General features: G+C 38.6%; 1 protein-coding gene across 1 annotated transcript in view; it reads left to right on the top strand.

Moving 5' to 3' along the window:
- The window catches only part of NT5E (5'-nucleotidase ecto), a 55,150-nt gene that overhangs the window by 11,677 nt on the left and 29,639 nt on the right, over positions 1–13,834 (top strand). The window contains exons 2-3 of the mRNA XM_079146978.1: positions 5,946–6,168; positions 8,164–8,352. Of these exons, the coding sequence (XP_079003104.1) occupies positions 5,946–6,168; positions 8,164–8,352 (412 nt within the window). The remainder of the gene's footprint in view (positions 1–5,945; positions 6,169–8,163; positions 8,353–13,834) is intronic.

Here is a 13,834-nt window from a genome sequence, read left to right as displayed (position 1 = left end):
GTGATTCAGGCCTAACTTTGAATGCTATTTTGAGTTATTTTTAGTATATAGTGCATTGGAAATAAATAAATGGAGATGTGATCACCTCATAATTACCTGCTTGTTTTTTTTTTTTTTTTTTTTTCCCCAAGTAAGGACATGGCTTACTCCCAAAATGAAAGTAGATTTTTGCCTATAACAGAACTCATGTAGAGTAAAAGCCAAACTTTAAACACAGGTTTTCCTTCATTCCTAATTGCAGGGTATTTTTAATAACCAAAACAAGAAACTTGGCATCAGAAGTTTTAAAATTGCCTCATTCCTCCATTGGTGATTCATATGACCTTCTAGGTCTTACCCTTGGTCAACAAAAAGTTTCCCCAAAGCTGCAGGACTTTCATAAACTATCCACATCCAAATATTAACAAATATCTGCAGAAGGTGTTAGAAACATCAGACCACTCATTTAACAACAGGATTTTGAGTCACAGAACTATCAAATCTTTTTTCTTTCACATTTACATTTTTTGTTTGTTTTGCTTTGCTTGGGTACCAGGGATTGAACCCAGGGGTGCTTAACCACTGAGCCACATCCCCAACCCTTTTATATATTTTATTTAGAGATAGGATCTCACTGAGTTACTTAGGGCCTAACTAAGTTTCTGGGACTGGCTTTGAACTCCCGATCCTCCTCCCTCAGCCTCCCAATCTGCTGGGATTATAGGTGTGCACCACTGCACCCGCTTTAAATTTGTATTTAACTTTACATGGCAAGACAGTATTCAGGTATATGAATGTCAAACATACTTGGCTGACTAGATGAAGGGTGTAAGAGTTTCTTTCATGTAAGATCACCAGGTTTTTTTTTTTTTTTTTTCTATAGTGTTTTAGGCTTTGTCCTGCAATGAGAAAGTGGGGGGAGAAGAGCCAGGCATGGAGCAGATACTCATCCTATCTCCATGATTCTGGTGTTGGAGATATTGAAGGCCATTTTGGTAGGCTCCACTATCTTAAATTTCAGGAAAGTTCATTTGTTGAAATTTAGTGTTGATAGTAAAAATATGCAAGTTTGTCATAGGGTCAGAATAGAGTTAATGAATGAATGATCTAATATTAGAAATGAAATGTTTGGAAAGCAAAAGACAAGGGTGGGGAAAAAGAGAATATGATTTAGGATCATGGAAATCCATTGCCCAACATTATGGTTAAACAATAAATGGCAAGTACAGTTTAGCCATAAAAATTTTAAAAGCACACATGAAAAAAGTTGGGTGAGCATTTTCAGAGAAGACCAAAAAAGGTTGAACAGGAATACAGTCAGCCCTCTCTAGCTGTGGATTCCAAATTCACAGACTCAACCAACAAACTCAACTCAACTCAACTCAACTCAACTCAACCAGCAGATCAAAAATATTTGGGAAAAAAATTGTGTCTGTACTGAATATGTCTAGATATTTTTCTGGCCATTTTTCTTTAAACAATATAACATAACAACTATTGAATAACATTTGCACTCTATTAGGTAATATAAGTAATCCAGAAATGATTTAAAGTTTATGGGAGGATATGCATAGGTTATGTGCAAACACTATGCCATTTTATAGAAAGGACTTTTTTTTTGTACTGGAAGTTATTTGATTTATTTGGGAGTTTTGATGATTACAAATAGAATAATTACAAACATATGTAGGGTTTTTGCGTGAACAAAAGCAGAAATTTTTTGGTAAGATTCAATCTAATTTTTTTTCTGTTATGGATTTTTTAAAATTATTTTTTGATTCATTGTGCACAAATGGGGTACAACTATCATTTCTCTGGTTGCACACGAAGTAGTCACACCTTCTGTGTAATCATATATGCACATAGGGTAATGATGTTTGTCTCGTTTTATTTTCTTTCCTTCCCCCTGCACCCTCCCAAACCCTCATTTCCCTCTACACAATCCATCCTTCCTCCATTCTTCCCTTATCCTAGCCCGTTATGTATCATCACCACTTATCAGAGAAATCATTTGGTCTTTGATTTTTTGGAATTGGCTTATTTCACTTAGATATAACTCAGTTGGTAGAGTGCTTTCCTCAAAAGCACAAGGCCTTGGGTTCAATCTTTAGCAGTGCAAAAAAAAAAAAAAAAAAGAAAAGAAAGAATTATATCTACTCTGGATGTTGGTCTTTTATTGTTTTATGTTCTTTTAAGTGGTCTTTTTCTGGTATGTTTTCATGTTATTAATAAAATAATATCAATGAATAAGTAGATCCATCTATTTAACCCTTTTCTTGAGTGCCTGCTGTGTGTCCACACTTTGGGGGGACTTGATATATTCAGGTGAGTGGCATGATCCTCCTTCTGAAGAGCTTATGAATCATTAAGTTCTAATAGGTGCAAAAGAGGAAAAACAGGCCAGAGGAAGTTACTATGAGGAAAGGAAAATATAAGTTCCTAAAGAAAATAAATGTTTATAAAGAAAAATTTCTTCATTAATCTTTGTGGGAAAATTATAGGAGAAAGAAAAGACACATAGACTCTTCTGTTCCTTGCTCATTCAATAGTGTACCCTCCTGTGCTCTAGGGATTGGGGGTTGTCAGCAGGCTCTGACTACCCAGTGGGCAGGTGGGAACTCTGCTGGCTGCACGGGGATAGGAGTTGGAGAGATAAAAGACTGTTAAACTCAGACAGAGTCCAGGAAAGTGTTCTTGGGAAGTCTGTCTCCTAGAGGCATCATCAGATTTCAAGAACCAAAGGTATTAGTTTAACAAGGCACAACATGAAGAAGGAATATCTTATCCTGCATATCTGTTGTCATTTACCATTACATACAAAGGGACAAAGATAAGAAAGCATAGAAAACTACAAGCAGTTGGCAGAGGGCAAGGGGCGAGAACCCTTGCTATTGCTATGTGCCAGGCAAAGCCCTTTCTAGCCAGCATGGAGGTTCAGAACTTGTAGTCAAACAGAAGTGGTTCTAGCTCTACCACTTATAATTGTGTGACCTTCAACAGTTCCTTTAGCTTCTCTAAGTCTCATTTTTTTCTTCTATAAAATGAGCCTAGTGATAATAGTACCAACATCACACAAAAACAGGTTTTCTCATAGAGTCAGGCTGCATACAACCTCATGCATGGTGCCAAGTGGCAACAAGAGAATGCCAGTGACCAACTAGCTAGGCTGGATAACTATACACTGAGCCCGTGTACCTTCCCATGTCAGTCACGAGGGAGCTGTGTGCAACTAATAGAAGTATCTTGGTGCCTCTAAGACTATTTACTAAACCTAATTTGAGGTGCTGTAAACTGACCTCTTCTTTTTCTTAAACAAAAAACAAACAAACAAAAAGGTTTTCTGTAGAAGACCTTTTGTTGTTGTTTTAGTGCTGAGGACTGAACCCAGGTCCTCATGCCTACTAGGCAAGCTCTCTACCACTGAACTACGCGCTTAGCCCAGATCACTTTTCATTATGCTGGCATGTAGCAAGTGCCTAGTAAATGCTAGTTCATTTTAATTACCACTTTCATTTTATTCAGTCATTGCCCTTTCAGAAGAAACTGCCAAAATGTGCCCCAGGTCATTGTTCATAAGTGGTAGAGCAGCTCTGCCTAGTTGCCTCACACGTTAGGAGACAGGTGTCAGAAATGAGGCTGCAGGGGAAGGCAAAACCAGAGCTCAGAGAGCCTTTGAGCCTTTCGATGTTGGATTTCATCATAAAGGCAGTGTGCCTCTATAGGACCTTCAGATGGAGAGCAACAAACTCAGATTTGCAGTTTAGAAAGATTATTCTGGCAGCAATACAAAGAGTGGCTTAGAGAAGGGAATGGGGATGGCTGAAAGCCCAGCTAGGAAGCCATTGCCTTAGTCCAGGGGGGAAACGTAGGGACTGCAGTGCGGTGGCAGCAATGGGATGGACAGAAACGGGAGCACTTAAGGCAGGGGAAGGATGCAGCTAGGAGGTGAAGGAGAGGAGAGAGCAGGAGGGATACAACTGCTCCAGGCTTTCTGGCTTTGTTGACTGGGTGCACTGTGGCACCTTGGACCCAGATGGCAAATCTCAGAGGAAGGGGCTTTGAGCATGGCAAGCTCGGGTACTTTGGAGCCACTGAGGGGAAATAGCCCATTGACATACAGATCCAGAGATTGGGAGAAGAGTCTGCCTGGAAATTTTACCTTTGGGGTTGACAGTGTGAATGTGAGTGAGATCATTTCGTCTGTCTGTCCACAGCACAGAGAGCATCGTGGATCAGGGTTCCTCTCCCCGTGAGTTTAGGAGGCCAAAAGACAATCAAATTCACTATCTCCAGGAGGCTTGTACTCCAGTAGGGTAGTAAGGAGGAGAAGTCATTAAATAAGTAACAAATAAGTGAAAACTATAACTTTGGTCATTTTCAAATGCTAGGAATATAATGTTGCTGCAAAGTGAGATCATCTTTTATGCAGGACTGTAGAAGCATTCACTGAAAACAGAACAATCATATAGTTAAGTAACATAGTTACTGTAATGTAACAAAGAAGATTTATTCCACCATGGGGAGAAACCTTGCTATGCAAAGAGAGTAGGAGAAGAAAAACAACCAACCAACCAAAAAAAACAGAAAAACCAATTTCCTGAGGCCGGGAGAACCTTAAGCCTAGATCAGTTTTTAGGAAAGAACTTAATTAGGTAAAAGGAAGAGGCAAAAATCAGTAGATAATCAGAAATGGGGGAAAAGGTAAGTTCAGAGATTCAAAATTTACTTAGGGGAGGCAGCTGTGTGGGAATGTACAGGTACTGTTGCTTTCTCTGCAGAAATAGACACCCATGGGAATGTCTACACAATCCTTTGAGTCACTGGTAGTTGCCTGTGCCACGAGAGGGGACTAAAGTGCTGAGTAGTACAGAGAGGACAGACCATGGTGGCTCAGCATGCAGTGTAGCCAGGAGACAGGTGAAAGAATAACTCCATGAACATACCATTGTAGAGTTGGGATATGCTAGGAAGAAGGGGGTGAGGCTGGAGAGAATATACTCTGGCCCTCATTTAGCTTAAGGGGTTGCTAGCCGTAGTTCCTGTCTTCTTCCCAGATGACTCACAAAGACAGGCAAAACTGGATGTGGTGTTTGGAAAGTTTGAGATTGTCTGGTTTGAGCACTAAGTTAGCTGAATAGGCAAGCAGGTAAGTGCCCAGGGGAGATGAGGGTAAGGCAGTGGAGGAGAGTGTTGAGTGCTCTGGGAAAGGCAGGTGGCATGTCGTGTTTCGTAAGTGTGACCCTGGATGGACAGGGTGCTTGAAACCATCTCTGCTCCCTGTCAAGCCCTGTGCTTAGTGTGGGTCCAGAACCTGCTGAGGATCACATGGTCATCTCAGCATGAAGTTCATTCTCAAGGTGAAGCTGCTGGGAATGGAAGAAAGGGTGGCCTGGAGCTGATTGAAGGAAGAAACCAATGCCACACAATAAAGTGTGGGTATGCTAGCTCCTGCTCCACCTCCGCAGAACTAGAGGACCATGGGAGTCCCTGGGAAGAAGCAGCTGTGGGAACCTGGGGGAACAATGGCCTGGAAATGTGATCAGGTGGGAGGTTGCTGGTCTCTGCTGACAATTCCTTTGGGTTGTCTCTTGGCAAAGTCCTGTTCGAGTTAAGGTCTGAAATGTTGGTCTATGAGCAAAAACACAACATGAAAAGGCAGGGTAGAGGTTGGCAAAGGCAGACTCTGGAGCCCCTCAGATCAAGCAATGGCAGACAGCTCTGACTAGCTCTCCAGTGAGGTTTGTGCATATTAATGGCATCCTCACTGATCAGCCAGCCCATAATCTGAGTGTCCCTGGTCCATTCCATGGCCCCTGAGTGAAATCTCTGGAAGTACCAGGCCACTGGGTCTGTCTCGTAGAACCTTGCTAATTTGAGGGGCCACTAGGCTATCATATTTTCAAGGTATGCTTTTACTGGTAATTCCAGAGTACCTAATTCTTTTTGTTTTTTTCCCTTTTATCTAGGCACTTGGAAACCATGAATTTGATAATGGTGTAGAAGGACTAATGGATCCACTCCTTAAGGAGGTCAAATTTCCAATTCTGAGTGCAAACATTAAGGCAAAAGGGCCACTGGCATCTCAAATATCAGGACTCTATTTTCCATATAAAATACTTTCTGTTGGTGGTGAATCCGTGGGAATTGTTGGATACACTTCAAAAGAAACCCCTTTTCTTTCAAATCCAGGTACTTTCTACTTTTATGCACTGGTGGTTTGAAAATAGATAGACTAAATCAGACCTTGGTATTATTTTTGTGGATTGTAGGAAAAATAGGAACTGGGCAAATGATGTACTTAGGATGACACTGAAGAAACCAATCTGGTGGATTCTATGTTGTTCTAAGTTACTTCTTAAAGACATAATGCCTTCTGCTCAGTGAACTGCTTCATTGACATAAATGGTATCTTTGTTTAATTCAATGCATTCAAAACTGAATGTGAAGCCTGCCAGGGGTTCTTCCTTTAGATCTCTGGCCCCTAATCAAGTAAAATTTTCCCAGTCCTAGTGACCTGGGCACCCACAGATATATAAATTATATTTCTAGCACATGTACTTTATTTTAGTTAGGCAATGAAATAATAAGTAAGATATTTAATGTGTCAGAGGGTGGTGAGGCAGTGGAGAAGAATTGAGCAGGAGGGAGAGTGAGTGCAGGTATGGGTAGGAGGGTGCACCTTGTCATTTTAAAGGGACTCCCAGGGAAAGGCTTAAGAGATGGCTGATCAGGGAGCCTCAGGCATCTCGGGGTGATCAACAAGAAGCAGGTTTCCCATGTTAGACAACGGTAGCAAAGCTGTTGTAACCCTTGCTTTTTAAAGTTACGACAACAAGACCAGTTCAACTCAACTGTGAGTGACTAATTTTCAGAGTGTCAGTCTGGTTATGATGTCAGCATGTTATTTATCTTCCATGATAATTTGCACATGTGGAGTTGACATGGAAGCACACAGAAACTCCTGAACACCACAGTGTAATGAGGTGTAACAAGGGATGCATTTTTAATAGTCAGTTGCTCTTTGGAGAAAATCATATTTTTCAAGCTGGAATTTGCAGGCTTGTATTTTGAAAGTTCATTATGGGATGTTATTCTTTTTTTTTTTTTTTTTTTTTTTTTTTTTTTGGCACTTTTAGTGCTGGTTCTTAGAAATTAGCATAAAGGGAGTCTGTATCAACCAGAGAACTGCCTTGCAGCAGAGAACTGAATGCAACTTTAGGGCAGTGTGTCAGTATTTTCAGTGACCTTCATGCCAGTCAAAGCCAAATAACTCAGAACTTGCTGAGGTTTGGCTGCAGAAATTGTGAGAAACTGGTCATCTTACAGCCAGAGTACATCAACCTGTATAGCCAGACCCATGCTTACCAACGAGAGATTGTTTATTTTCGCTGAGTGTAAGCATAAGCAGTAAGTGAAGAATGTACACACTTCCAGTGCCACAGATGTTTAGCCAAGGTCCCTATTCAATACAGATATCAGTAATGCTCTAACGCTGACATTATCCTCAAATGAGGAGACCAAGTTATCAAATGCCATGTTAAAATTGGCATCCAAGGACTTCTTGCTGATAGATTTAGGTTTGAAGGCTAATTATCCCAAGTTTCCAAATACTGCCTTGGAGTTGCTTCTGTGTACATCAGGTTTATATGCTCAGACTTTTTCTACACTGACATTATGGAAGTCTAAATCTAAAAAGAGATAAACAAACCATGTCTGTGGTCTCCTCATAGTTTGAGATTGAGCTCAATTTTAAACTAATGCAACATTAGATGAATATAACTAGGGATGGGAATTTGAATTTTTATTGGCTTCCTAGGGGATTTATAGTTAATGTATAAACATTTTTTGGTTTTAATTGAAGAGCTTTAATATATTAAGTTGTTCACTGGGCACAGTGGTACACACCTATATTCTAGCAAGTTGGGAGGCTGAGACAGGAGGATCACAAGTTTGAAGCCAACCTGGGCAACTGAATGAGACCCTGTCTCAAAATAAAAATATAAAAAGGGCTGGGATTGTAGCCCAGTGGTACAGCAAGTCCTGGGTTTGATCCCCAGTACCACTAAATAGTTAAGTAAAATAAAATAAAATAAGGTGTATATACTTAGCATGTTAGTATGTATAATAAGAATATAATCAAATTATTGTTAATAAATATTCACCTTATTTATTTTTGTCTCTTAGGAACAAATTTAGTATTTGAAGACGAAATCACTGCATTGCAACCTGAAGTAGATAAGCTAAAAACTCTAAATGTGAACAAAATTATTGCACTGGGGCACTCTGGTTTTGAAATGGATAAACTCATCGCTCAGAAAGTGAAGGGTGTGGATGTCGTGGTGGGAGGACACTCCAATACCTTTCTCTACACAGGTAATTGTTTCAAAAGAATCACACAAACCAGGATGTCCAGATAAGTTACTTTGTCTCTTTGACCTTTGTAACTGCTATTTTTATTTCTATTGCTATTCAATATGTATGTATTGTGTAATCCATAACACATTGTATATATGCAATAGATATGGAATGGGAATACAGGTAATCTTACTCAAAGACATTCTAAGAACTTATTGATTTTATGATTAATTCCATCTATTCATGTATAAATATATTCAAAACACACATATAAAAATATTACTAAACCTCAGGGAAAAGTCAGTTTATCATAGACATAATCAAAGGCAACATGTTATATAAAATTTTCTAAATTTTTTATTGTTGCATTATAATTATACAAAGTAGTGGGATTCATTTTTACATATTCATACATAAACATGATAGAACAATAACATTTGGTCAGTTTTATTCCCTAGTATCTCCCCTTTCCCTCCTGTCCATCACCTTCCTCTACTCTATGGGTCTCCCTTCTATTTTCATGGGATTCCCTCCTTATATTCATATTTTTAAAAGTTAAGCATAAACAAAATAATGTTAAGTACAGCCTATATAGCTGAAGGTGACAAAATTGGATTTTAGGTTGCACAGGTAGCAGAGACTAAAACTCTGGGCTTGGGTTCTTACTCTCCTGCATGCCAGGAGTTGTAGTGTCCTGGAAACCATGTGGCTCCTGGTGCTCAGAGGGGATGTGTTCTCACCAGTGACCTAACTTCCCCTTCCCAGCTTGTCACTCAGCAGTTCTAGTTATAAAAACTTTCTTTCTTTTTTTTTTTTTTTCCATTTTGAACCTGTGGGTTCCCAAAATGTTTGAGTCTGGTGATTCCATCTTTCCCACCTGAACCTTGCACTGCATTGATCTTTGAAGAGCATACAAGAAAAGGAGGAAGAGAAGCCCTGCCTAGTAAACAGCATGTCCATCAGCAGCTGGTCTCCCCTTGAAGAGACTTATGTGGAGTATAAATGGGCATCATGCTTTTATAAATGCAAAACTCAAAATATTCATACAGTAGGAAATATCAAAAAATGTTAAATGTGGTTATCATCAAGACAGTAATTTTTATTTTTTATAGCACTCATCTGTTTTTTCAGATACTGGATATGTTACTTTTGCAATCAGAAAATGAGATACAGTACAAATTACAAGAAAAAGGAAGGAAGGAAGGCAGACAGACAATATTGAATCAGAACTCCTCATTCCTGATTCACTTGAATCAAGTCACTTAACCTCTCTGAACCTGCCACCTTAGCTTCAAAATGTGGATTATAACATTTGAAGTGTAGCATTGTTGTGAAAATTATGTGAGGTGGATGTGAGAGCACTTTATAAACTGTATGTAGCTGCACCCTGGATGCAGTGAGATGGATGTGATTTTTGCTTACCAGTAAAAATATGTCAATCAAAATATGACCCATAAAGTAGGGCTGACTTTCACTTAAGAAAATAATACCAGTATTTGTGTTGTGTTGAATCAACCCCTTCACGGGTATTTATTTTATCTTTTTGTAGACACAAGTTAAAGATAATTTCAAACTGAGTTATACCCATTAATGGTTTTAAAAGCAATTTGGTAGATTATGACCAGTAAGTGTTTTTTTAAATAGACTGTACTAAAATAGATGAGACATTAGCATTGCTCATAAGAAGAATAAATATTGTTTCATGGGGAAAGATGTGCCTTAAATGGTGAGAATAGTCCCAGGCACAAGGAAGCCAATCAATAAGTGTGACAAGAATCATGGTAGATAGTAATGTGAACTTTATTTATTTATTTTTTTTTTCTGGCATTGGAGATTGAACCCAGAGCTGCTCTACTACTGAGTTACATTCCCAGCCCTTTTTATTTTCTATTTTGAGATAGGATTTCACGGTCCAGACTGGCCATGAACTTTGATCCTCCTGCTTCAGTCTACTGAGTTGCTTATATTAGAGGCATATGCCACTGCACCTGGCAGTGATATGACCTTCTTAGTGTGGTAACATCATACCATCTAAGAGTCACTTTAGAAGCTCCAGAAGTGTTACACAGACCAAGAAATTCAAGACCAGGGAAAATCCCAGTAGGTCACTGGGCAGAGGTTACAACTCTGAAGTCCTACCCACCCCACCACTCTCTAAGGATGGGATCCTGTTTGTCTGCTTTCCCTCATCTGTAGAATGAAAGTGGTAACAAGAGTACCAATGTAAAGGCTCATTGTGAGTTAACGCATGTAATGAATGGATGTAGGTAAACACCTCTGCCTTAGTCTGTTTTCTGTTGTATCATGAAATACCTGAAGCTGAAAACTTTATAAAGAAAGAAATTCATTTTATGAACAGTTTTGGAGGCTCAAAATCCAAGATCAGTCAACCTTATCAGTTTGGCCTCCAACAAGGGTCCTTTTGGTTGTGTCACAACATGGCAGAGAAGCAAAAAGGAAAATGACCCCATGCAGAAGAGGCCAAGCAGGTGGGGTGGCCTCACTTTATAAGAACCCACTTCTTCAGAACTGTCTGGGGCCTTGAAACAGGTGCATTAATCTCTTCCCAAGTGGTTCCCTAATGACCTCATTACCTCTCACAAGGCTCCACCTCTTCTTCCCCTTCCCTTTCTTCTTCCCTTTTCTCTTCCTCTTCCTCTTCCCGTCTTCCTTCTCTTCCATTCTCTCCTTCTCCTCTTCCAGTACTGGGAATTAAACCCAGGGGCATTTTACCACTGAGCTACACAGCCAGCCCTTTCCATTTTTTATTTTGAGAACAGACTTGCTAAGCTGCCAGTGCAGGCCTTGAACTGGTGATACTCCTGCCTCAGCATCCTGAATACCTGGGATTACAGGTGTGTGTCACCACACCTGGCTTAGTCTCCACTTCTCAAAGTTTCCACTACTTTTCAACATTGCTGCACTAGGGACCAAGCTTCCAGCATATGAGCCATGAGGAGACAAACCACATCTAAACCACAGAAGCCTCAGAACAGGGCCTAGTACTTCCACAGAGCTCTTACAAACTCATTCTGTGAAGCTAGTATTGCTCTGCTACCAAATCTGGTAAGGACACAACAACAACAAGAAAAAAAACTACAGACCAATATTCTTGATGAACATAGATCCAAATATCCTCAATGAAATACTTGCAAGTTGAAATTAGTATCATATTTAAAAGATCATACACCATAATCCTTGGCTTCATTCTAGGGATGCAAGTTTGGTTCAACATGCACAAATCAATACATGTGATATAGCACATAATTAGAATGAAGGATAAAAATCACATGATTGTGTCAACAGAAGCAGACAAACCCTTTGCTAGAATTCAGTATCCCTTCACGATAGAGGCCCTGATTAAAGTAGGTATAGAAGGATCATACCTAAACATAATAAAGGCTATGTACTGCAAACCTACTGTCCAAATCATACTGAATGGGGAAAAACTGAAAGCATTTACTCTAAAATCAGAAATGAGACAAAGTGTCCATTCATCACTCTTATTCAGTATAGTACTGAAAGCTTTAGCCAGAGCAATCAAGCAAGAAAAATAAATAAATAAATAAGTAAATAAAAGAGGTAAAAATTGAAAAACGAAAAGTAAAATTATCCCCATTTGCAGATGATATCATTCTGTTTCTAGAAAACTCACAAGATGTCTCTTAGAATTGATAAATTCAGCAAAGTAGCAGTACACAAAATCAATATGCAAAAATATAACTTTCCTATATGGCAATAATGAACTTTCTGAGAAAGAAATCAGGAAACAATCCTAAAAAAAAAAAAAAAAAAAATAGGAATAAACCCAACTAAGATAGTGAAAGAAACTTCTCCAACCTGGAGATTAAATAATACACTATTATATGATGAATGGATAACAGAAGACATCAGGAGGGAAATAAAAAAATTTTAGAAGTAAACGAGAACAAAGACACATCATATCAAAATCTCTGGGACACTCTGAAAGCAGTACTTAGAGGAAGATTTATTTCATGGGGTGCATTCAACAAAAGAAGTAGAAATCAACAAATAAACGACATAACACTACAGCTCAAAGCCCTAGAAAAAGAAGAGCAGACCAACACCAAAAGTAGTAGAAGACAGGAAATAGTTAAAATCAGAGCCAAAATCAACGAAATTGAAACAAAAGAAACAATTGGAAAAATTAACAAAATAAATAGTTGGTTCTTTGAAAAAATAAACAAAATTGATAAACACTTAGCCACACTAACAAAGAGAAAGAGGGAGAAAACTCAAATTACTAAAATTCAGAATGAACAAGGAAATATCACAACACACACAAGTGAAATACAAAACTTAATTAGAAACTATTTTGAAAATCTATACTCCAACAAAACAGAAAACCTCGAAGACATCAACAAGTTTCTAGAGACATATGAATTACCTAAACTGAACGAGGAGGACATACACAACTTAAATAAATCAATTTCAAGCAATGAAATAGAAGAGGTCATCAAAAGCCTACCAACAAAGAAAGGTCCGGGACCAGATGGGTTCTCAGCCGAGTTCTACAAAACCTTTAAAGAAGAGCTCATTCCAATACTTCTCAAAGTATTCCATAAAATAGAAGAGGAGGAAACCCTCCCAAACTCATTCTATGAAGCCAATATCACCCTGATACCTAAACCAGACAGAGACTCATCAAGGAAAGAAAATTTCAGACCAATATCCTTAATGAACATCAATGCAAAAATTCTCAACAAATTTTTAGCAAATCGCATACAAAAATATATTAAAAAGATAGTACACCACGATCAAGTGAGTTTTATCCCAGGGATGCAAGGTTGGTTCAACATCCGGAAATCAATAAATGTCATTCACCATATCAACAGACTAAAAGTTAAGAATCATACATGATTATTTCAATAGATGCAGAAAAAGCATTTGATAAAATACAGCACCCCTTCATGCTCAAAACACTAGAAAAAATTGGGGTAGTGGGAACATTCCTTAACATTGTCAAGGCCATCTACGCTAAGCCCATGGCCAATATCATTCTAAATGGTGAAAAACTGAAAGCATTCCCCCTAAAAACTGGAACAAGGCAGGGATGCCCTCTTTCACCACTTCTATTCAACATCGTTCTTGAGACTCTGGCCAGAGCAATTAGACAAACCAAAGAAATTAAAGGGATACCAATTGGAAAAGAGAAACTCAAACTATCCCTGTTCGCTGATGACATGATTATATATTTAGAGGAACCTGGAAATTCCACCAGAAAACTCTTAGAACTCATAAGTGAATTCAGTAAAGTAGCAGGTTACTAGATCAATGCTCATAAATCCAACGCATTTTTATACATAAGTGATGAATCTTCAGAAAGAGAAATTAGGAAAACTACCCCATTCACAATAGCATCAAAAAATAAAATAAAATACTTGGGAATCAATCTCACCAAAGAGGTGAAAGACCTCTACAATGAGAACTACAGAACACTAAAGAAAGAAATTAAAGAAAACCTTAGAAGATGGAAAGA

This window comes from Sciurus vulgaris (assembly GCF_902686455.1).
Source record: "Sciurus vulgaris genome assembly, chromosome: 7".
In the NCBI taxonomy this organism is placed as follows: Eukaryota; Metazoa; Chordata; class Mammalia; order Rodentia; family Sciuridae; genus Sciurus; species Sciurus vulgaris.
Note: the sequence above shows the minus strand (reverse complement) of the source record. Positions and strands in the feature narration are given on the sequence as shown.